The 25,666-nt window shown below is 45.5% G+C and overlaps 2 protein-coding genes across 7 annotated transcripts in view; both read right to left on the reverse strand.

The window, feature by feature from the left end:
* Positions 1-7,143, reverse strand: part of LOC311144663 (ubiquitin-associated protein 2-like) — a 31,015-nt gene extending 23,872 nt beyond the window's left edge. For all 6 annotated transcript variants that reach the window (XM_084180726.1, XM_084180723.1, XM_084180724.1 and 3 more), the window contains exons 1-5: positions 7,064-7,143; positions 5,226-5,363; positions 4,078-4,155; positions 2,468-2,578; positions 1,645-1,801 (exon numbers count right to left, since the gene is read on the reverse strand). In XM_084180726.1, coding sequence (XP_084036852.1) covers positions 1,645-1,801; positions 2,468-2,578; positions 4,078-4,155; positions 5,226-5,321 — 442 coding nt within the window. In that variant the 5' untranslated portion in view covers positions 5,322-5,363; positions 7,064-7,143. The remainder of the gene's footprint in view (positions 1-1,644; positions 1,802-2,467; positions 2,579-4,077; positions 4,156-5,225; positions 5,364-7,063) is intronic.
* Positions 7,144-14,655: 7,512 nt separating this feature from the next.
* Positions 14,656-21,190, reverse strand: LOC311145021 (kinesin-like protein KIF24; the record flags this gene model as incomplete). Its single annotated transcript, XM_084181227.1, has 9 exons — positions 14,656-14,660; positions 14,865-14,901; positions 15,198-15,303; positions 15,679-15,800; positions 15,990-16,077; positions 16,512-16,748; positions 18,823-18,920; positions 20,113-20,275; positions 20,508-21,190. 9 exons carry the CDS (start codon positions 21,188-21,190, stop codon positions 14,656-14,658), a joined length of 1,539 nt encoding a protein of 512 aa, XP_084037353.1.
* Between the last annotated feature and the right edge of the window lie 4,476 nt (positions 21,191-25,666).

Below are 25,666 nucleotides of genomic sequence, written 5' to 3' on the forward strand. Positions count from 1 at the left end.
ACCTACATGACCACTGAGAAGCTGGTGGAGGTGAAGGTGAGAGCTGCCTCCGAGACAGAAGGCCTGGTAGGGAACACAGCCGTGGGAGACTTCTCTCTTGAAGAGGACCAGAGTGAGAAAGAAGCTGCTACTGCTCCACAAAGTCCAAGAAGAGCCTTGGGAGCTTCTTTAAGAAAACCAGTAGTGCACCTGCCTTCAGAACCCAGAGACAGGTCATCGAGCAAGAGCTGGACAGCTACACTCTGATAATGGCAGCAGACAGTGAGGCTGATCCTTTGGAGTGGTGGAGAGTTCACGCATCTAACTTCTCACAAGTGAGTTGTCTGACAAAGAAATACTTATGCATCCCTGCCACAAGTTAAAAGCAATATTTTGTCAATTATTAACTTTGAACTGCTAATAATATATATATATATTTTTATGTACAGTATATCATGATATTAAATCGCTATCGTCCGGACAGTGGAAAATATTGTGATATGAATTTTAGTTCATATTGTCCACCCCTAATTGCTACTTTAACATAGCAGATGGATTTTGGGTTCTAGAAATTTAATTGTTTGCATCATTTCTAATCCCCCTTATTTCACCCACAGCTGCCAATCCACCATCCATTCTTATCTTAACTCCAACCCTCCGATGTCCACAGTATAATACCATTTTGCTATTTCCTTTTGCAATACATCCTTCCATTTTATTGTGACGTTTTACGAGGGTCTTGAACCTCCCCATTTGTAACATTTCTACCAATATTACCCTAAAAACAAATACTGTACCCAAGAGCATTATGATATTTCCCATTGATATTTCCTATTTCCCATTTCCAGGTCCATCTGAACCCTAAAATGACATGGCCACCGTTCACTCTTCGTCGTTGCTGAAATTTACCCACTATGCCATTTACTGTCTGCAACTAAGTTATATATCGCCATGTGATTTTTTAACTAATAATTTTAAGCCATTTATAGTTTAATTGGTGGCAGACAGACATTATTTAAGTAATTGCCTCTTCCAATTGTGGCAGAACCAAAATATGTTGGTTATAATTTTGTATTGAGCATACACTTAATTGCTTGTGTGACAATGTTACCATCCTCTCTTCAACTATATTCCCGCAATTGCAATCTGAAATGTTGCAATCACGTGCATTTCTCTCCCTCTCCTCTCGGAGCGCAGAGAGAGAGTGTGGTTTGGAGGATGGATGAGATTTCAGATAATAGCAGCAAGTCTATTAAAATAGAAAAATGTGGAACTTGAAATGGAATGTTATGGTTAATACACCTGCATTTTCAGAATGCAACACTTATTTTCTGTGTGACAAATGCTGGATTCTGTGTTTTGGGCCTCTGCAGATTATTCAAATTAAATCAAGTGTTTGATGTGATTTTCGATTGAATTTGCATTGATGTCAGAGTGATTAGAGGAACTAGAGAGCGTGAAGTACCAGGCCATTAGCGAATTTACTGCTGTTAGCAAGTTGGTTAGGCTACTAACACCCATCAGCCCCATTCCTTTACAGAGCACAGCTTTGGAGTAGTTACCGTGACTCAACGGTCACGTGGAATTTTACCGCGTTCATGGCTCGTGACCGCTGGTGTGGCGGTACTATGGTCACCGTAACAGCCCTAGGAGTCCCGCTCTCACCCTCTCGGCTGCGGCTGGTTCCACGGCCCCTCCTGTTGGGGCCCCCGCGGCCCCGGCTTGCCTCGCGATCCCTCTTGTCTCGGTTGTCCTTCATCTCAGAGGGTCCTCCCTCCTTCCCGGGGCCTCGTGCCTTTTTTCCAACCGTCTCCCAGGAGGTCTGAATGACAAAGAGACCTTATTGCAAACACGAATACACTTCACACTGAATAAGCAAACTTGAGAAATAGGTTGTAGATTTTGGTTATGAGAATCCGTTGAGTGCAAATTTGGGACTGACTAGTAAATGGGCTCCCTGCAATTGGTATCCATTTCTGGAGTTAATGAAATAGCTTGTTTTACTTCATAGTTTGTAAACAATGTAATTGTAAACAAACACTGTATAGAAGGGCTCTCCAAGCCTGTTCCTGGAGAGCTATCCCCGTGTAGGTTTTCGATCCAACCTCAGTTGTAACTAGTGGATTCAACTTATCAACCAGCCAATTATTAGAATCAGGTACACTAGATTAGGGTTGCAGCAAAAACCTACAGGACAGTAGCTCTCCAGGAACAGGGTTGGAGAGCTGTGCTGTATAGCCTGAAAACATGATTAGAACTATAATTTTGATCTCATGGATGGTCAGTACTAGCATCCATAACAGTCTATACATTTCAGAGTGATTACACTTCTCCAGCCCCATCACTCAGCCGTTTATCAAAACAGTAGCAGGGTGTTTGCTTTGTGGATGTTTGAACTGCAGATTGCCCCTTTAATGAGAGTTAGTGTCACTGGATGTGTATGCATGTCAGAGCGTGGATGCACGTGAGCCCCTGCGGTGAACCTCACTGTGTCAGAGGTGCTTTCCAGCAGGAAATTGATGGCTTTGTTGACATCCTCGTTGCAGTCATGGAGGGCCACCATACACTCATCTTGGGTCTTCCCAGTCACCTCAATCAGCTGTGGGAATACACACACACAATCAGCACTAGGCGGCAGGTAGTCTAGTGGTTAAGAGCATTGGACCAGTAACCGAAAGGTCGCTGGTTCAAATCCCTGAGCCAGCAATGTGGGAAAATCTGCCATTCTGCCCTTGAGCAAGGCAGTTAACCTCCAACAACAACTTCTCCCCGGGCGCAGAGGACGTCAATTAAGAGGGGTTGGGGCTAAATGCGGAAGACACATTTAGGTTGTGCAACTGACTAGGTATCCCCTTTTCCCAAGTAGACCATTTTTCTTAGCGTTTAAACTGCCATTTTTTAAAATGTATTATCATTTTCCCATTAAAACTAAGGAAAATGCATAAAATCCCACGTGAATTCACAATGCAGCTGTCGGCAACGGTTTGGGTCTTATGGTGAGTTCCTTTCAGATGATTAAGTATGGCACATGTACTACCATTACTGTACCCCAACTCCACCTCACAAAGTTTGCATTTCCTTCTCAAATTATTGACATACAGGACTTCACTGCTGTTGCTTGCCTTCTCTGCCATTTTTCCAACTGTTAACAGCAATGACATTCTGGTTGAGACTCCCAGTGTAGACTCCATTTCTGAGTGTCAAGATTTGATTTTGTTCCTAAGATTCAGTATTTTTGGAACAGAGACCGATTAGTTGCCATACATCCAGTAACACAAACACTTGCATCTTTCATAGCAAACTAGTGAGGGGTGGAGTGAGAGGGGCACAGTATAGGCAGGTCGGCCACCAGGCAGGCAGTAAGAACCGTGCACTAGGCCCATCTATCAATAGCTGTATCTTGGAATTTCTTGGCTTGCAATGTCTTGCAACTTCAGTAAAGCAGGGCCTATCAATGAATAGGCTAGGATATTCTACATGCAACAGACCGAAGACTCTTTAGCGAAAAGAAAGAGCATGGGGTGTAATCATGAGTCCAAACAGTTTGGAACTAAAACGAGAGTTTCTATTGGACACTATAAGTCAGGTAGGTCCCTCCACGTAATGAATACGCCCCCAGACGAGCCAGCGCGAGGGAGAAGGCAGAAATATGTGCACCACGGTTCTGTCTTGGTAATCTGTATCTGGCAATGTCTTGCTTGCCTCGCAAATTCACCGAAGTAGCCTAAAGTTTGCCTCTTCCTCTGGTTTTACTTCAAATGAAACTTTCTCCAGGCCTTTATAGCCTATCGTGTACATAGACTATAACACAGAAAATAATATATTTTGTGATAACTGCACTGTGATTTTAATTTTGTGGAGAATTTATTTTCTTACGGTTAGGGATTTTTCTTAACGTTAAGGATCCCAATTTAATTTAAACGTTCACTGCCCTAATCAGCACGTGTGCACATAAAACAACTCAGTGGTACCGACACAAACACACTCACAAATACAAACAGACGTGTGTGGGGTGAGTGTGCATTGGTTCTGTACTTAAATCATATACACTGCTATACAAATGCCACATTTTTCACAACTTTCACACACTGTCCTCACCTGTTTGACCTTATCCTCAAAGTCTGCATCATTTTTGTCGTAGATCATCTGGGCAAGCCGAATCTGTTCTGCTGTGGCCTGCATTCAAAAAGAGTAGTTACACACAGGGGACCTCCATTGTTTGTATGTGTGGTAAGACTAAAAGGTGATCGGCACATTTTAAATATGTACCGGTGATGGTAAGAATAACATGAGAAAAGCTAATGCGTCCCCTGGATTTGGTATAACAAAGGCTAGGTGGGACATTAAGTCAAGTTGGCCAAGACGTGGAGTATATTGATGGATAGCTCTCGAAAACCCTTCTCCATAGGTATGGTTTTCAGCGGTTACATTCACACACAGTTGGCTTCATGTGAACTAACAATTCTGATGCTGTGTTTTAACATTTAGAAACATAAATAATCGTCGCTTTCAAAGCTGTTTTCGAAACATACGGTACTATGGCCCTTATTTCATATCCGCTCAAAATAATCTTTAAAATAAAAAATACACTTACTGTAGCAGTTTTGCACAGATCCACAAGCTGTGTGCCTCCAGTTGATGAACTACACTTCATCCCCGGTTACGCTTACACACAGGTGTGCGGAGGACGCTAGATAGCAAATTAGCACAGGTGGCCGCCTGTCTTTCGTAAACAAGCGATGTAACATGGAGATATGGCCGTGTGGGAACACTAACCCTATAAAAATGCGTGTAGAAATTTAACCGATGAATTTTTTTTTATATTTTCTCGCCGATATGAAAGATACATTCCTTATGTTTACAATACCGTACGCGATGTTTTAACATTCAGAACGCGCATTGGGGATCTTTAACAAAAAAAAGTACCCTACCAGAAGATACTATCGTCAATAGGCGCTAATGCAATTAGCATCTATGAATGGGTTAACTGATGAGTTGCACCAGTAACATAGTAGAAAAGGGGGGAAAATATACAACTGATTTGATGAGGTGCAGGCATACAGAACACGTAGAAAAAAATAATGTATCTGCACACTGCAGAGCACCCGATCATCAAATAAAACATCTATTGCATCAGAGCTATAGAACGCGGCTACATTTTCTTAGTACTAGTAACACTCACCTCTGCCAGCAACCAAAATTACACTGTACAGTGTTGCGACTCTGAAATGGTGTATGAAACTCACCTGTATCTGTTTTTGTGGCTGTGTGGTTTGTGTTGTGGTGGGCAGCGCTCTGTCTCGAGTTCCTCGAGCTGGATTGCTGACCACTGAAGTCATCATATACAGTATATACAAAACAATGTATGTACAAAATAGAAAAATCTGAAACAGATGGGGGGGGGGAACAGTCAGTCAAATGGACATCATAATCATTTCAACCTCAGACAGGACTGCTTGTACTGAGTCTTGCTTTTGTCTCAACTTTGCCTGTGCCATGTAAGACTATAACCCTGTCCATTGCCCTTCATGTTTAAATTTAGACATCCAGGCTGGGGGGGGGCCTGTTCTGGTGTCAACTTACATCTCTCACGCACACAGTCAAAAACTGTCTCACAAACATAAATGTAATGTTCAAACAAGAACCACTCATACAATTGGCTAAGGTTAGAAAACCACAATACATTTTATTGAATTAAATAGCACCTATAAGTACTGGCAATTTGTAAGTGGCGAATATGGATTTGAAGGTTGTGCGTGTAGGTAGCGTTGAAAGTTATAGCTAGGCATTCAAACCACAGAGCGCCTAGTCCAACTCATGCGCAGCCATTTGGGATTGCCTAAAAAACTTGCGACGTGCCAAGGGTTCATGACGTGCCCGTGAAGTTACTAAAAACAACGTTAGCTAAATTAGGCCTCGCTAATAACGGAACGGCAAGCGGCTAGATGGCCTAGCTAGCCAACTAATTGACACATTTAAGTGTAATTCAGATAATCTCATGATAGTGCGTAGCTGGTTTGCTAGCTCTCGTCTCGCTAACAAAGCAGCTGCCATTGTTTGTTATTGTGACAGCTGTGTTCTCTAATCGGGGTGGGTACACAAATGAACAAACCAGTTTCGGATTCGATTAGCTACCAGTAGGCTATGGTAGTTAGCTTAGCTGAGCGTCCTTATCGAGAAGAAGAAAGCTAACAAATCTTACAGTAATATAGTTATCTATTTCCAGGAATCAGTGCATCCCAAAATGAGCTTGGTTGTGCGCTTGATTATTTCGATGATTCACATGTCAAGTCGATGACTAACGTTGACGTAGCTAGTTATAACGTTAACATGGACCAATAAATTATTCTAATGTCTAAAGTAAGCTTGAGCAAAGCACAAACTAATTGGCTGCCTCTAAACGTTAAATATCTAACTAACTAAATGTTAACTAAATTACTGTAGTTAGCTAAATATTAATCCCATACCGTCCGTTGGATAGCTAGCTAAACATGCTACGGCAGATCACTTGGTTTGCGTTCACTGTCAGAGGCAAAAATAAACAATGTTGGACGGAGCTCTTTGTGTAAACGGCTAATATTAGCCAGTTAGCTAGTACCCCTAGCTAATGTTTTATAATAATGGTCGTTTTTTGATGAACAATCGCCCAGAAACGTTAGCTACTCCACACACGTCAACCAATAACATTAAATGAACTAATAACATGTAACTAGTATAGCTACTACAAATTGTACACAATACTACAATGTAACCCGCTAGAAAGAAGCGTGTGGACATGGCAAGGTAGCTAGTTACTTGACCCGTGAGTTATCTGGCTAGCATGCTAGTTAGCATACCCTTTTAGCATTTGAAAACGTTCGCACAATGCAATGTGCCATACGGCAGAGAGCTAGCTTCATCTGCATCTCGTCGCCACTTTAGCACTGAAGTGGCTAAGCTAACTGGCAACGTGAAATGATGGCTCGGTCTGTCTATTTTCGGAGTATCACTACAGTAAAGTGGATCAAACGTATACAACGACGGCCCGCACTGTATTTTTTCGTTTATGTCCATAATATCATAACAAACATTTTTATTTCTTTACCTGCTAACACGCTTCACTCAGCCAGCAGCAGATGCCGTCACGTGACACACCGCGCCGTTGTTCAATCCTGTACGTGCTCGCTCCCTCCCCCTCCGGACACGCTGTTCTTCTTCTTCTTCAGTGGGGTTATCGGCAGTTGGCATCCAACGTTATGGTGCATTAACGCCACCTACTGTACTGGAGTGTTGGCCAGAGACAGGGAGAATCTAAATCCTACCTATCAGCCCCGTTGCTCTTAAAAAAGATACCGACATATTTGAGACTATATCTTATGACGTTCTTCTCAATATAATCTTTAAACAAATTTCCTGTATCCCCTTCTCCCTCATACTAGATCTCATCCTCTCTCTTTTCCTCTGATACTGCCCACACGTAGCAATTCATGCTCCACGGTCTGTTTCCTGACAATAATCACACTTTCCTGTTGGATGCTTTCCTATCACATTTAATGTCTTATTCAACTGGCTGTGTCCCACCCTTAATCTTGTAAAAATAGCCTCCTCCCTTCTGTCCCTTCCTGTTGTCCTCGTTCCCCTCCACCCCCACATGGGCTGCTGCTGCTGCTCTTCTTCTTCTTCTTCTTCTTCTTCTTCTTCTTCTTCTTCTTCTTCTTCTTCTGTGGGTTTTATGGTGGCCTACAACCCCAAAAGGTGTATTGTCACCACCAACTGGACGGGTTGAAACCAAAACAAGGTAAAAAGAAAATCCATACGTGATTAGAAAACGAACTTAATCCACCCAAATAAAATAGTACATTGACAAAACAAAACTCCCACTTCTTCATCTCCCTTCTTTTTGAATTATTTAACTAGGCAAGTCAGTTAAGAACAAATTCTTATTTACAATGACGGCCAACACCTGCCAAACCCAGACAACGCTGGACCAATTGTGCGCTGCCCTATGGGACTCCCAATCACGTCCAGTTGTGATACAGCCTGGAATCGAACCAGGGGGTTTGTCTCAGTGATGTCTCAAGCACTGCGATGCAGTGCCTTAGACCGCTGCGCCACTCGGGAGCCCTAGGGCCTGAGAGGGTGGTACGGCTTGTGACAATATTCCATGTAAATCTTTCAGCCCCAGGAACCTCTCCACCACTTCCACAATGATTTCTATCTTTATCACCATAGCTATAAAGGCCACAAAGTCCACCTTCTTAACCTTTAAAATGTCAGGATCCTGCTGGTGAAAGGCAACCCCTGCAGCCTGCAGTGAAGGCCTATTCACCAACATAGACTCTTCAAGTGCACCATTCAAACCCTCAACCCTTTTTGGGACGTGCTGTTGATTAGTCAGTGGTTGGTTGGCCTCAGTGGCATTTGATTAGGCTGGCTCTGGTTGGTATTATGCCACCTACAAGGTGATGATTATGATGGCTCAAGGGAATCACATCTTCTGTTCATCCTTATCTACCAAAATGACCAAAGAAAGGATAGGTATTACAGTCTAAGATGTAGACATAGAGCGAAAAAAACAGAATGTGATTAAACTAAATTTATTTTGTGAGCTCAAACCCCAAATGTTAGTACAGAGTAATATTATTTCAACACCACTATCTTCTCTGGACACAAGTGAAGCAGTACATTTTAGATGATAATTTTAGTCATTTAGCAGGTGACTTACAATCAATGCATTCAACTAAGGTAGACCACACATGCATATAACAATCATTGAAAAAACAATCTAAATAGCCGCTATATGCAAAATCAGAGGCTCGGATGGTTTTTACTGAGCGGCGGCGGCAAAAGAGAGGCAGGCAAGGCGGCATCCTGAAAGGAGACTAGGTCGACGAGCATTGCCCTCTGTCCTATTGGTGAAGTTATTATGTGACTTGTTAAGCACATTTTCACTCCTGAACTTATTTAGGCTTGCCATAACAAAGGGGTTGAATACTTATTGACTCAAGACATTTCAACTTTTCATTTTTCATTCATTTGTAAACATTTCAAAAAATATATATTTTTTAATTAAGGCTGTAACACAACAAAATGTGGAAAAAGTAAAGGGGTGTGAGTACTTTCTGAAGGCACTGTACATACCCAAACCAGATGCCATGGATTAAAGGCAAGGCATTATTACAGGACTAAGATTTAATCCTACTACGCAGACTCTGACGTTCGACAGATATGGCAGGGCTTGCAAACTATCATGGATTACAAAGGGAAACCCAGCCGCGAGCTGCCCAGTGACACAAGCCTACCAGATGAGCTAAATGCCTTCTATGCTCGCTTCGAGTCTAGCAACACTGAACCATGCATTAGAGCACCAGCTGTTCCAGACGACTGTGTGATCTCGCTCTCCATAGCCGATGTGAGTAAGACCTTTAAACAGGTTAACATTCGCAAGGCCAGACGGAATACCAGGACATAATAATATGCCATTTAGCAGACGCTTTTATCCAAAGCGACTTACAGTCATGTGTGCATACATTTTTACGTATGGGTGGTCCCGGGGATCGAACCCACTACCCTGGCGTTACAAGCGCCATTCTCTACCAATTGAGCTACAGAGGACCACATGCACTGACCAGCTGACAAGTGTCTTCACTGACATTTTCAACCTATCCCTGACCCGGTCTATAATCCCAATTTCTTTCAAGCCGACCACCATAGTCCCCACGTGCCCAAGAACGCCAAGGTTACCTGCCTAAATTACTTGCCCCGTAGCATTCACATCTACAGCCATGAAATGCTTTGAAAGGCTGGTCATGGCTCACATCAACACCATCATCCCAGACACCCTGGACCCACTCCAATTCGCATACCGCCCGACAGATCCACAGATGACGCAATCTCTATTGCACTCCACACTGCCCTCACCCACCTGGACAAAAGGAATACCTTTGTAAGAATGGTGTTCATTGACTACAGCTCAGAATTCAACACCATAGTCCCCTCCAAGCTCATCACCAAGCTCAGGACCCTGGGACTGAACACCTCCCTCTGCAACTGGATCCTGGACTTCCTGACAGGCCATCCCCTGGCGGTGAGGGTAGGCAACAACACATCCGCCACGCTTACCATCAACACGGAGGCCCCTCAGGGGTGTGTGCTTAGTCCCCTCCTGTACTCCCTGTTCACCCACGACTGCATGGCCGCACACGATTCCAACACCATCATCAAGTTTGCTGACGACAAGACGGTGGTACTGATCACCGTCGACAATGAGACAGCCTTTAGGGAGGAGGTCAGAGACATGTCGTGTGGTGCCAGGACAATAGATCCTCAAAAAGTTCTAAAGCTGGCCCATTGAGAGCATCTTGACTAGCTGCATCACCTCTTGGTACGCCAAATGCAAGGCACCCAACCGCAAGGCGCTACAGGGGGTGGTGAGCAATGTTCCCTCTAAGCTGCGGGCACGCAGTAGCCCCAAGACTGCCACTCATCTCCCCCAGGACTGCTGGGCAGAAGAACTATCAGCCCACGGAGAGAAGCACGAGATTGAACTTCACTCAACTTTCTAGAGTTTTCCCTGTTAGTTAACACTATCAACGTTCCCCTTTACTGTGGCAATTGTGATCGAATCAACACAATATTAGCCACTTTCAATGCAACATACCGAAAAACAGAATGAATGGAAGGCACCAGGGACAAACAGGGACAGACTACCTGAACTTGTCCAATACAAAAAGCTTGTTTGTGCACTAATAATTGAGCCCCTGGTTGTTTCCTCCAGGTCCGGGGTGTTGCTGTAGGGCTATAGGGTGGGTAAGGTAGGGCTGTAGCTGAGCTCTCATGCTCTGAACGCACACAGCCTTTTGCTCCATGATCTCCTCCAGTTTCTGAACGTACTCCCTGAAGTCCTGAAGGATAGAGAGAGGGACCGGTGGGACAGACAGGGAAGGAAGATGGATCAACAAATGGTAGACAGTCATGGAGAGCACTAGTCTCAAACAAGGTGTCCTATTCAGCAACAAAAATAGCAATTGTAATGAATCTAATGAATCCAATCCATGATTTATGAGCTAGTATATTGATATATCTCTATATGGAATACTTATATATATAAGGTGTTGAGTTCTCACCATGTCAGGCTGTTGGCACAGCAGTGTCCCCTCTCTACGACACAGAGACTCCATCTCCTCCAACTGCTCCCAATGGGCCTGGACAATACACCACCTGAGGGACACAGAAGGGAGAAATGGAGAGAAAGAAAGAAAGAGAGAGAGAGAGAGAGAGAGAGAGAGAGAGAGAGAGAGAGAGAGAGAGAGAGAGAGAGAGAGAGAGAGAGCGGGAGAGAGAGAGAGAGAGAGAGAGAGAGAGGGAGGGAGAGAGAGAGAGAGGGAGAGAGAGAAATAGAGAGAGAGAGATAAATAGAGAGAGAGAAATAGAGAGAGAGAGAGAAATAGAGAGAGAGCGAGAGAGAGAGAGAGAAAGAGGGAGAGAGAGAGAGAGAGAGGGGGGGGGAGAGAGAGAGAGAGAGAGAGAGAGAGAGAGAGAGAGAGAGAGAGAGAGAAAGAGGGAGAGAGAGAGAGAGAGAGAGAGAGAGAGAGAGAGAGAGAGAGAGAGAGAGAGAGAGAGAGAGAGAGGGGAAGAGATGGCAAGAGATAGAGCCAGGATGAGTAAGGAACCATAAACCTACACATTGTTCATGCTACATAACAGAGAGACTTGAACTTACTGGGCATGCTCCAGGGCTTCCTGAGTAGAGAGGGAGAGGATGGCTGGGGGTCCAAAGTGCTTTAACAGACTGTCTGGACTGTATGAACTGCTTGAACCGCTGAGACGGCATGGAATGTGGAGATTAGGAGGACTGTTTGAACTGGGCGACTGAGATTGGTCCTGCAAAATGTTAAGTTGGACGGAGTTGTTCATTTGTTGGATAATTTGCACACTAGGGATGGAGGAGTTGGGTGTATCCTGAAAAGTGTGTTTAGTAGTGATGGGAGGCTTATGTGTATGTTGTGGTATATGGGTGGTAGGCAGAGGGTGCGATGTGTGTGTGTTGGGCTGGACTGGGCCTTGGGAACACTTGGTTGTGTGTGTATTGGATACAGTGAGGTTGTGTGGTGAGTGGAGGTGTGGAGAAGGGCCAGGGGGACAGGCAGAGTCTCTGGAGCCTAGGACCTCACTCCCTAACTGGGCTGTGGTTTTCAAGATTCCTCCTTGGTCTTGGACAGACACCAGGGAGACCACAGGGGCAGATGGTTTGGTCATAGCTGGTCAGAACAGACAGTATTAGAGCAACATCTTACTATTTCTTAACACGCAATCCCCTAAAAAAAACGTAATTCTCACATATTAACAATGTCAATGAGAAGATGGCAATTATTTACACAGATATTATGTAAACAATGCAGGAAAAAAAGCATTGCACAAGCTTGTGTATGTGAGTATGGAACTCACCCATTCTCCAGAGAGGAGCAGCGTCCATCTTGGATCTCCTCTGATCCATGTGGCCTTCAGGTGTCACTGTCTTAGGAAGGACACAACCAGTCTGCACTCGCAGAAACTGCTTTACAAGAAGAGAGAGTCCAACACCTTCCCTTTCGTCTTCTCCACTCTTCCCATCTATCCCTAGAGTGGGTACTAGAGACTGGCCACCCTCCACCACCCCTTTTCCCATTCCACTTTCCCTAGACAAGAGGGAGCGGGAGTAAATGCTGTGTGGTACCTGCTGGCAGAGGAAGGAGTCTGTTGCTGCCAGCCTGTCTACTTGAAGCAAGGAAAGTGAGAGGGGATCCATGGTGCAGCTGGATGAATCGCCCGAGGATTCACGGTGTGGTGGTGAAGAAGGGGGCATTTGAGCTACAACTCCAGAATTACTTTGTCTCTCAGGGGGAAGCCTTGTGGTGCCAACTGCTGCTCCCCTCCCCGTCTGCACAAAGGACAGAAGGGGGGTGGCAGGGTCTATCTGACGTAACAGCTCAGCACCTGGTAGCACTGTTCTCTCTCTGGGGCTCAGTGGTACTCCCTTCAGGCAGGGGCAAGGGGGGACATTTTGGAAGTGTAGGCACAGGCCACTGGAGCTCTGGTTGATGTGCTTGGACTCCAGGGACAGGTCGTTGAGCTTGGCCGGGGGTGGGGGTGGAGAGAGGGGCCTCTCGGCCAGAGCGTGGCGGCTGCGGTGGTGGTGTCGGTGAAGGCTGTCGTTGTCACTGTTGCTGTCTGCGGAGCCGAGGGTAAAGGCATTAACGTCAACCTCTCCTTCCTCCTCTGTGCTCCATTCAGACTCCAGCAGGATATCTTCTTCTCCTCTCTCCTCGTGTTCCCCTGCCCACCCCCTCCTCTCAGCTGCCTTGCGGAGGCTAGATTGTACCCGTTCCTCCTCCCCAAGACCCAACACAGCCCCTGTCCACCTGCCGCCCTCTTCTGACTCTACCACTCTACACTCTGGCCATGCCCATCTCCCTCTCCCCTCCTCCTCCTCGGGTGACCCCCATTCGTCCCCACTCCCTCTCTCCACTCCTCCTCCTCCTGTCCCTCTGTCGTCCACCCTGCTGATGGTAGACAGCACTGATCCAGCCCCGGGGACGAGACACTCGAGGATGTGCTCTCCACTACCATCATTATCTCCTTCATTATCATCATCATCAACATCATTATCATCATCATCATTGTGGCAGTGGCTCTGAGACATGTTGTTAGAGAAGTGACTCTGCCCCTGCCCCTTTGCCTCCACTGTGACCCCTGCAGGCCCTTCCCCCCGGAGTGGGAGGTGGTCTGCCCCGGCCACAGCAGTGGCCCTGTACCCAGCCAGCAGCTCCTCCAGACCACGGCAGACAGACGGCGAGCCAGACAGAGGCTGCTGGAGCCACTGCATCTGCTGCAGCTGCTGGTGGTATCTTCTCAAATGCCTCTCTCTTTCCTTCTCGCTCTCCCGCTCCTTTGGCGTCTCAGTTTCTCTCTCCCTTTGCCGTTCTGTACTAGTCCTCTTATCTCTCTCCCTGTCCTCTCCTAACTCTCTCTGTCCCTCAGCCGTCTTCTCTCTTTCCCACTCCCCCACAATTCGGTCCTGCTCTATCCATCTTCTGCCCTCTCCCTCTCCTTTACTCGTAGTAGTCCTCTGCCTCTCTGCTCCTCTGACGCAGGAAGCAGCAGCTGCCCTTTGACCTATAGCCATCTTACTTGTAGTGGATCCTCTTTCTCTGGGTGTTTCCCAAAGGGGTGTCCTCAACTCTCCCATTCGCTGTCTCGTCACCAGAGCCGCCCCATGGTCCTGTTCCGTGTTGGAATCATCTGTCTTCTCACGTTTCTTTCTTTGTCCTTTCTTTTCCACCTCCCTCTCTCTATCCCGCCTCCTATCCCTCTCTCCCACTCCCTCACTCCTCCTGCGCCGCCAAAGCCCCTGGCCCAGTGAGCCCCTCACAGGTGTAGTGTGCTCCAAACAGAGGGCTTCTCTCCCCCTCCCAAAGCCCTCCCCCGCCCCCCGGCCCTTTGGTGTGGAGCAGAGCAGGGCTTCCCCTGGGGCTAACCTCCTGGCAGGGGTGCCAGTCACGTCTCGGGCCTCTCTGTGACCCCCCAACTTCACTCTTTTTGGGGGACTTTTCCCCCTGCTGGCGCTACTACCACTGCTGCTGCTAGTCTGATCGTGTTTCAGGGATGGGGACTGGGAGACTGTGGGCCGTCTTCTACCCCCTCCCCCCCTCAGCTCCTTCACCCTGTAGAGGCCATAGGAGATGATACATCACTCACTGTCATATGGCTAATGTCACTGACCAATTAAACAATGTCGTCAAAACTGCTGAGTCTGAGTGTGTGTTCTTATATGACCTACGTAATACACACTCACCGGTCAGTGTATCTCAGCGTATTGAGTGTGTGTTCGGTTGCTAGGTGACTGGGGGAAATGTTTGCAATCATACATGTCTTTGAATCACCAACAAAGGAGTCCTTCAAAACCTATACAGAGAACAAGGTAAACACAGTTTGAACAAAGTGGTACTGACACAAATTCTATAATTCCCTGTGAACAACACGGTTGAAGCACAAGCCTGGTGTGGAACCCGTGAACGTTTGTAATGTGTGTGTGATTCTTTACCTGCGTGAGCTTGCTCTGTCTGAATGGTGTGTGTGACTGCTCTTGGTCCAGAGAACGGATACATTCTTTCAGCTGAAACAAATAAGCTACACGTTAACAGCAATCCCATTGAACAATAAAGTGTTGTATTGTATCCTATTGTGTGTGTTGCCCTCACTGCCAGTAGACTCTGGTTGATCTCTGCCCCCTCCATGCGGCTCAGTCTGTCTGGGTCTCTGGAGTCTGCTGCTCTCTCACTCCCAGCTAGATCCACAAATGACATCCTACACAACACAGTGTGGGATACATTGTGGTCCGATGACTTTTAATTTAATGTCACCTAAACTATGTTACAAAGCTACTGAATTGCAAACACACACCCACACACACAGAGTGGCAGTATAGCTAATCATACATAAAATAACACATTAAACCTCAGGTATATTGCTGAATATGTGCTTTATTTTAGATTATAAAATGTCCTAATCTTGGAAAAGTCATCTAAAAAAAGTGTCTGAATTGCAATGTGCAAACTCCATATACCTGGTAGATAATTTTCTATATATCGCTCTCAAAAAACAAAAATACTGAAATTATTTTTGCTACATGGAACTAATTTGTCGGATTTGTCCTATAACTTATTATAACATGACACTGACCTGCCAGTGGCCCGATGGCCAGAGTCTCTGAGCTGTATCTGGAGCAGAGCATGGGAGCGGGACGACACAGGGTTGACTCCACTCACCCCCTGGGTGCGCTCCCCTGTACCCCACAAAATCACCTGGAGGACGGAGAGAGGAGAAGGTGGGGAGGACGAATGAGGAATGAGGAGGGGTGGAGGCAAGAGAAGAGATGAAAGGAGGATGGAATGGAGAAGGGAAGTCAATCAAAACCGCAAGGCAGGGAGGTCAAATGGATAATAAAACAGATGAGAATAGGAAGAATGAGAAGAGAGGGATAAAAGTCTCGCCTCCAGCAATGAGTTGACAGACTCCACTTTGACCTCTCTCAGCCCTGCTATCTGAACCACCTGGTGCCCATCCTCCCTCGCAAACAACCTGCACAGAGAAGACACAGATGTCATTATAAAGGGACCCATCAGAGGTTTACTGGTTCAGTGGTTCACTGAGTTCATTGAGTGGTTCACTGAGTAGTTCACAGGTTCAGTGGTTCGCTGAGTGGTTCGCTGAGTGGTTCAGTGGTTCAACTGGTTCAGTGGTTCAATGTTATTATGAAGGGACCAATCAGAGAGTAAGGTTATGACCATGTCATTATGAAGGGACCAATCAGAAAGCAGGGTTATGTTCAGCGATGTAGTCAATTTACTAAACCTCGAGTCCGAGTCGAGTCCCAAGTCTCTGGTGTTCGAGTCAGAGTCAAAGTTAGAGTGTTACATTATGAAATATTTTCTGAAAACAAAGTCACTACTACTGGTCGAGTCAATCCCGAACTTGAGTACTAAAAAACTGTGCACGCCCGCACACACACACACCGTTTTCTATTGTCCAACAAGTCATAGAGCTGGCCACAGTAGATCTCAAAGAAGCTGACATAGACATAGACGTGGGATGGGACTGGAGAGTTGCCACGGTCCTGGGTGGAGTGAAGCTGGGTGAAGATGTCCCTGGCAGCCAGCGCGTATAGCCCCTGTCTCTGAGGAGGACAACCCAGCATGGTGTGTGTCTTTCCTGCTCCCGTCTGGCCGTACGCAAAACAAGTGGCCTTGCCTCTACAGACAGAAATAGGTCACACAATATCACATTACAAATCAAATCAAATTTTATTTGTCACATGCTTTGTAAACAACAGGTGTAGACTAACAGTGAAATGCTTACTTACAGGCCCTTCCCAACAATGCAGAGAGAAAAAAATAGAGAAATAGTAGAAGAAATAGAAGAAATAGAAAAATAATAACACAAGGAATAAATACACAATGAGTAACGATAACTTGGCTATATACATGGGGTACCAGTACCGAGTCGATGTGCAGGGCTACGAGGTAATTGAGGTAGATATGTACATATAGGTTGGGATAGATAAGTGACTAGGCAACGGGATAGATAATAAACAGTAACAGCTGCGTATGTGATGAGTCAAAAGAGATTAGTGCAAAAAGGGTCAATGCAGATATTCCGGGTAGCTATTGGTTAACTATTTAAGTAACTATTAGCAGTCTTATAGCTTGAGGGTAGAAGCTGTTCAGGGTCATGTTGGTTCCAGACTTGGTCATCGGTACTACTTGCCGTGTGGTAGCAGAGAGAACAGTCTGTGACTTGGGTGGCTGAAGTCTTTGACGATTTTTAGGGCCTTCCTCTGACACATCCTGGTATAGAGGTCCTGGATGGCAGGGAGCTTGTCCCCAGTGATGTACTCAGGGTTCGTACAGACAGTAGCAAGTCATATCCAAGGACCATCAATTTGTAATAGTTAATATTATGCTATTGTTTCTAGTCGCCACCAGATGGCAGTATATCACCACAACCTCATGAAAGAAATGACTTATTTACTACATACATAAGTGGTAAGTCAGTACTGATGATTTTATAATTTGAGTAGTATTGCGGCAGAGTTTTGGGACATGCCTACTGGTGAACACACATTTCCTATTCACATTACTACACAACTCCAGCTTAATGACTGGGTGGGCTGTGTGAGGGAAACGGCACGTGAACAGCCACCAGAACAGCAGGTGTACGAACAGCTGTGAATGAAAAGCTCTGGAGGTTGTTGCAGAGAAAAAGTCACATAGTGTAGAACTGGCGCCAGCGCAGGATGCCGCGTTGTGTCTTTCCCCCTTCATGTGGCTCTTCAGGGCCGATTCACCCAGGGCCGATTCACCCAGTCTGATGCATTTTTTGCACCTTAGATGTTGTGGGTTGGTTGGCTCCAGAAATGTAGTGGTAAAACAAGGTGGGTAAACTATACTGAACAAAAATATAAAACGCAACATTTAAAATGTTGGTCCCATGTTTCATGAGCTGAAATAAAAGATCCCAGACATTTTCCATACGCACAAAAGGCAGGTTTGAATCTATATTTTCCCAGCGGTTTAGCTATCTATGTGATGTTTGGCGGCACCTAATCAGTCAGTTCTGTACCTGCCTGGCTGAGTGGCAGTGTGGGTGGAATGAGCGAGCTTGCCTGGCAACCACAGCACGAAACACGTGAGGAAATAAAACTTGGTAGTCTGCCTGGAAATTAATTTGCAAGAGAAATCCATTTTTATAATATTTTTCATAAACGTATTTGATCATTATCTGTTCTCCTCTCATAATTAATTCAAGTACTTTTCAAGTACCAACTTCAGAAAATGTCAGATTTTTAAGGTATTCCAGTACTTGAATTTCAGAGTGCCAAATTCAAGTACTTTAAGCACCTCAAGCACCTTGTGCGAACCCTGTGTCCTGGGCGTATGCACTACCCTCTGTAGCGCCTTGTGTTCGGATGCCAAGCAGTTGCCATACCAAGCGGTGATGCAGCCAGTCAAGATGCTCTCAACGGTGCAGCTGTAGAGCTTTTTGAGGATCTGAGGGCCCATGCCACATCTTTTCAGCCTCCTGAGGGGGAAGAGGCGTTGCCGTGCCCTCTTCACGACTGTGTTGATGTGTGTGGACCATGATGGTTCTTTAGTGATGTGGACACTGAGGAACTTGGAGCTCTCGACCTGTTCGACCTGTTTGAGCGTAACTGTTTTAGGGTACATTCCACACGGGGGAATATGGCTAACATCGACTTTTCTTATTGGAGTCCCTCCCCATATTCTTTAGTTTGGTGCCTAATGAACACAACACAAGGTTCCTTACCCATTGAGGACATGCTGTATCAGGGGAAAGGCTGTTTTCAGATACACATCCACATTGGAGCTCTCCTCCCCAAACACCTCATCATAATAAAACCTGTGCTGTGGAGGGGACCAGAGAAGAGCGCAGACACACACACACAGATCAACACTGTGTTACATGGATCAGGGGGCCTGAAGCCTTAACACTGGTTAAGACTGAATGATGTACACAGTACATCCAAACATACAGATGTAGGATCTTAATTTTGATCACTCTTTTGTTAATGCACAGCAGGAAATGCAAGCTTGTAGTGTATTTGCGTTTTAAAAAGGTTTCTAAAGTTTGTTATTCCTACATTGAAATTCAGACTTTACTTACCCTAACAAACAATTTATCAACCCCTACAAAAATGTCCATTAACTATAATCCACATAATAATTCACATTTCCTGTTGCTGCAGGATTATTTTTCTGCTGTAGCAAACTGGCTCAAATTAAGATCCTACATCTGTATGATATACAAACTTACATACTCTGTCTCCTTTATTGTACCTACATACTGTATATTCACTGTCTGTATACATTGTGTACTGTATAAATTGTTATATTCAAGTCTTGCTAGACTCTGTCCTCTGTGACTGTGTGTAATGTAGCCTCTGAGTGTACTGTACATTAGAGCTCTGCTACCCGAACCGAGCCCGACAAGCCCCGACATTATACATCAGGTTATGGCCATGTAGGGCCTGTTTTTTCATCAATAACTAGGGTACGGGCAGGGCTCGGGTATCACTAAATTGATCAATAACATTTTGAAGCTGAGCCATTTGTGCGTGCTCTGCTGCGCAGTACAGGCATATCTGACTAAGATCATAACATGGTGTCAGAAATGCTTCAACCTCGTCAAATATAAGACAGGAGAGATTATTTCACAGAAAATTATAATGTTAATTGAGTTTTGTCGGAGTTTAGAGTGATGAAAAGTAGCTAACAGCTAACTGCTGTCTCATGTCTCTTCATTGAGCAGAGTAGCCCAAGCGGAGCCGTTGCTATGGATACTCACAGACTCAGAGCACCATGAGCAGAGCGCATGCAGAGTGAGCTGCGCGAAGGAAGTGAGTGACAAAGAGGAGCAGCTAATGAATTTACTAAAGGGGGAAGTTATTTTTGATTTCGGGTATCGGGCAGGGCCGGGCCTTGAATTTGGCAGAAGCAATCGGGCCTGGGTAGGGTAGGGCCTGAGCGTCACGAGCATGGGTAGGGCTCGGGCTTAAAATTCACGCCTGTGCAGGGCTCTACAGTACCTGGTACCTACTTGTAGTATGTACTGGGTCAGGTCCACTGTCTCTTTGCTCTCGTGGACCACCACAGAGTCTCCATCCTGGGCTGTGACCACGTCTGCCTCCCCTCTCCTGTTCTCAGCATGGGTCAGGGGCCTCTTCCTCACACACACACTGATCCGCTGCTCACCTGCCTCCCTAAAACACACACGCGCGCAAATTGCAGGGGGTCTATTGTCCAACAGTACAATTAATAAGAGAGAGTTACCTTTTCCAAGTAACCAAGTGTGAGGGGCAGTTATTTGGAGAATGAAAAGAAATAGGAAAACAGATGAAAGGAGAGATAGCAGCAGACCAGAGACTACCAGCCTAGTAGCCCATACATTAACTACAACAGCATTTTACACAATTGAAACATAATACAACTTACTTTCTGGTTGACACTGGACAATTCAGGGGCAGACCATAGTTGTAGCCAAGAGTTCTCTTCGATGTGTACATGCATGTGGGCTCATCCGTCCTCCTAGATGTCCCATCTGCCTCCCGGCACACCTCAGGTCTTGCCCTGCTGCTGATGGTAATGGCCTCGTTGTAAACGCAGACGCTCTGACGATGGCTCACTTTGCTGTTGCTCCTGTGCATTGTGGTCCGTCTGACAGTCTGCTTGTGTGTGGGTGACCCTCTGCTGATGTCAGAGCGTGGTTTGGGTTTAACCCCAGTGTTCGGGCTCGGGAAGGTGAGGACACCAGCCCCCCTATAACTGTCGTAGTCACTGAGCCATCCGCGTTTGGGTTCGCTAGACCTACCATCACCATCAAAATCTAGCTGCCTGCATGTGGGGACTTTGCTGCCTGAAGTCTTTGTTGTTATCACAACTCTATCATCATCGTGGCCCCCATGGTCCTCCTCTTCCTCCTCCTCCAGAGACTTGACCAGCTGTACCAGATGGAACAGCCGGGCACGGTCCCCCATGCTGTGGACCCCCAAGCTCGAGTAGTCCCCCATTGTGATCAAAGACAGGTGTCCCGCACGTCTCAGCCCCTTTGCGGTAAAACAAGGGTAGTGACGCTGCAGCCCGACCTCGCGCAGGCACTCGTACAGGCATGATGTCATCGCCTCAACTGGTTCCTTCTCACCTCTTGCATGTGCACGCAATCCCTGTGAGAGAATGAGTGGTGGTCATTCCATCGGGTTAATGTTAGAGCGCGCTGTCCCCAAGGCGGCACAACCAAATAGACCTTCAGTAGCCTCGTCTACAAATGTATAAACCGGTGGCACATTACAAGACAACTCCCTTGCTTACACCTTGCCTTCCTCCGTGCTTTTTGTTGATGAATGACAGCCTACTCTTGTGGCTGGGTGAGCTGCACGCTTTGATGCAGAAACTTGACACTGCTAATGGACCCGGTGGCACTAGTCACGTCACACATTGCAGTGTAGCAAATATGATAAATATAGATGAGCCAACAGAACAACAGCTGTCATAGCTTTACAGTTATGTTGACAGCTGCAGTGCTCTGACAGTTGTGAAGGATCATGTCATGAAAACTCTGAACCAAATAAAGTCGGAATTCACTGGGATGTTGTTGAGGACCCAGGGAAGGAAAATGCTGTAAACATTTAAATAATCATTTTGTCATCATCTCTCACCTCACCAGGCTATATTATATAAGTTAACCTTCTTGCAAGTGTGCTGGCTGTTGTTTTTACAAAGCAAGGGGAGTTGCCAAGCAAATAGGTTAGTCCAAAAGTGCCCACATCACTCACCAATGTTCGAACTTCGAAGCCAGTCTCCTCTTCTGACGATTAACTGACCAAACGAGCTCTCTGTCTCGTGTATCAAAGCTAAGTAACTAACATACACATTACATTTTTAAACAGTGGAAATCTTCTTCCCACTGTTTCCGTACACAATATGCATCTCCATAACGACGGTTTGAGTTAGCGCATTTCTTCCCGCTGTAAACTCAGACCAATGAGCATACTGTTGCATGTGCATGGAGTTGAGAAAGGCAGGAAAGGGCTGAATTAGTTTGCATGGTACGCCGGCTGCTGGCGGATCAGAATCATTCCATTTGCGCTCGGCGCGCTGCACTCACATGGCCCCTCGCGTTTTGTCTGCTATTCATTAGCTGGTGTGCCAAAAGCTATGTGTGAGTTAACTAGATTTTTTTTGTAAGGAAAACTACGTTTCTTTAAAAAAAGATCAAAAGTTGAGCCCTTTTGCCGTGACATTGTGTATCGCAATGCCGTGACCCGGATTCGAACCGGGGTTGCTGCGGCCACAACGCAGAGTACTAACCACTATACGATCACGGCGAGCTACCAGGGCTTTTAAATTCACGGGAGAAATTAGGCAATTGACGGGAGAAATTAGGATTTGTATTGACATTGATAACCTAGTTAAACGTTAGCGTTGTGTTTTTTTTTTTTTACATTGAATTTAAGGAGTGAAATCATTTTCCAATAATTTTACATTGGCGGTTTCCCAGATTTAATTGGAATGTGCTTGCTGAAGGCAAGACCACTCTAGATTTCTTACATACTTCTTATTAATGTGCTTGCTGAAAACAAGACCACTCTAGGACCATTCTGCTCGCTCTAGTGCTTTAACCCAGCTGGGGCAATTCTAGGATTTTATTTTCTTGGGTGGCAGAGGGACCAAGAACCAGTCATGGGAAAATGGGCTTAAACTATGACGCATTCTATTAAATAACTGCTTCAACTGTACATTTGTATCTGCCCTAATCAGGCACTTAACTTGCAGTGGTCAATTTGACCCCCCCAATACCATGATGAATATGAGTGATAATTGGTAATGGTTATATTAGATCTGTGTGCGGTTCGTTCAGTCAGTATCCGGCTTAAACAACTAAGACAGATAATCATTTCGACTACATTAATTCATATTTCTTATGTCAACCACAAGATTGAATTAATGAAAAGAGACGTGTGGGCGTTTAGAGGAGGGGCTGCAACAGGATATGTGCTCTAGCTGGTTGACGGAAGATGGCGGAAGCGGATCATGAAGTGGAATCTGAATACCATGGCGGTAGAATCAAGGAGAATTGGAGTATTGTTCAAAAGAATGGAAATCAGTGCAAAGTAGGGTACAGTGATGAGAGTGACCCTTCGTATCTAGTAGGAGTACGGTTTGTAAATAAGGAGCAGCTGAGCAGAGTACCAATCTTGAAGAAACCATTTGAGTTGTCCAAACTGGTGGAGAGAGAGCTGGGTAAAGTAAAGGATGTGAGGATCACGAGAGGCGGGCTTGTTTAGATTTTTTGTGATTCTGCGGATCAGAAGGAATGTGTGTTGTGTCTTATTCGATTTGATACGTTTGAAGTGTTGTGTGTGTGTTGCTTCGGAACAGGGCACCCCTGTTACATGGGAAGTTTATTTTATTTGCTACGGGGTGATAGACATTTATTTCAGTTACCTTCACTTTCTTAGGTACAGGGACAATGGTGGACATCTTGAAGCAAGTGGGGACAGCACTTCTTGAAGCAAGCAGGCACAACACGTCTTCCATTCCTTGCCTTACATGGTATGGCTTTGTATATACTAGAGCCCTCAAACTACATTCTGGACCTCAAAGCCAGTTCCACTGCGTTCTTTCATTGTTCACCTCTAATCAGGGACTGATTTAGACCTGGGACTCCGGGTGGGTGCAATTCATTATCAGGTAGAACAGCAAACCAGCAGGCTCCAGACCTTGTAGGGTAAGAGTTGAATACCCCTGTCCTAGAGTATAATGGCATATTTCTCTCTGTTTTTCTAGAGAGGGATAGTGACAGTGTGTAATGTGCGATTAACTAAATTGACTTTGTATTTGACTCTGTGTGTAGAATCTTAATTCTCCATAGAGACGCTGGATGCAGAATTACAGTCCCTTACACTCCCTCACATCCTACATATGTTCAGTAGAAAAGAACATCCATAGACATGGAGCTGCTGAAGCAGCTAGACCACTTCCTACAGGTAACACGCACACACAGGAATGGATGAGCACACACAGACACGGTCATCATTTCCCACATAGAAAGGCTTAAAGTCTGCACCGAGAATGTTATGAGATTTATTTGTGTGTGTGTGGGTAAAGGGGAAGAGTGAGTGTTTCCCGATGTGCTCTGTTAGTGGATGCATCTGAACGCTCTAACCTGTGTGTGTGTAGGAAGTGAGAAGGCAGACTGTATTGTACCCTCTGTCCTCTCTGAAGGGGTTAGTGTGCGAGGGCTCTAACCTGCTGCTTCTGATGCTGCTCCCTCTGAGGAAGAACGTCCCGAAAAACAACCTTCCTCTCCTTTCACCAGGACACACATCTCAACCTCGACGTGTGTGTGTGTGTGTCAGTTGTTTTAGTCTGCCCTACTCATATAAGTGTGTTTTTTTGTGAGAGAAGTGTGTTCACTGTTCTATGAAGTTGATGTGTGTTCTCAGTTGTGTTTGATTTAACCTCGTTCCCAGACACTTCCACCCAAATGCGCAAAGGTGGGCCAACACGTCAAACTGTGGTCAGAGGGAGTAGACAGCAGATGGTAGGGGTGGAGGTGTTTGGGGTGGAGAGGACGGTGGACTCAGTGGAGGACATCCCAGCCACTTGGCAGTGTTGGCACCTCTACTTCCTACCTGACGGGTCAGTGGACATCACTTGTACTTATACATTCAATCAATCAAGTAAAATGATATATGGCCTTATATTTATTTTTATTTTTACATCAGCAGTCGTCACAAAGTGCTTTTAAAGTAACCTGGCCTACACCAGGAGAACCCGGGACATACCTCCTGCCATCTTAAATACTGTCACTGTGTAGGCTGATACCCCATTTAATGGACCCAAGAGCCATGGGTAAGGCTGTTCATTGCAATATGAATGTCAATACACACAATAGGCTGTATAGTGAGGTGATTTCCTACAGAGTACCCTAATATGATGAGCTACAATGCTAATATTTGCGCAAACTCTTCAGAATCGTATTCTTTGGGTGTCACCGAGTAGGCTCATACCCCAATTCATGGATCCGAGATCCATATACAGGAGGTAAGACTGTACAGTGCAAATAAGTATAACCCCCAATGCAATTCTAATACATCATCTAATATATCATAAGTGCGATTTCAACAGATGTTTTATTATTGTCTTTTGTTGCATTTATATAACAACATTCCGACCTTGTTTAGCATTATCTAGTCCAAATATGGCCCGATTCCACTATTTGTATCCGTTCGAATCACTTTCAATGGGGGAATTTTAATTTGAAGGCGAATCGCAAATTACACTATTGTGGCTTATCCTTGTGGCTAGCTTCAGAGGGGTGAGAGGCTGTTGGGTGAGGAAGAGTCTGTGGATGGTGGTTGGAAGAGCGTGCTTGTTTGAAATGGAAAAGCTTTTCAGTAGCTACTGACAAAGAAGAACATCAAGATGAAGCAGCGAGCGGGGTTTGACTTCAAACTAGGAAGTGAAATAGAATCCATTGTTTTATATTGTGGTAGGTGGTTTTAGCAACAGCTGTGATGGACTGTGGTCAACATGGATGATAGTTCTGATTGTATGGGTGGGGATGATGAAAGTCATGGACCTGGATGGTC

This window comes from Coregonus lavaretus (genome assembly GCF_964263955.1).
Source record: "Coregonus lavaretus genome assembly, chromosome: 17".
Classification (NCBI taxonomy): Eukaryota; Metazoa; Chordata; class Actinopteri; order Salmoniformes; family Salmonidae; genus Coregonus; species Coregonus lavaretus.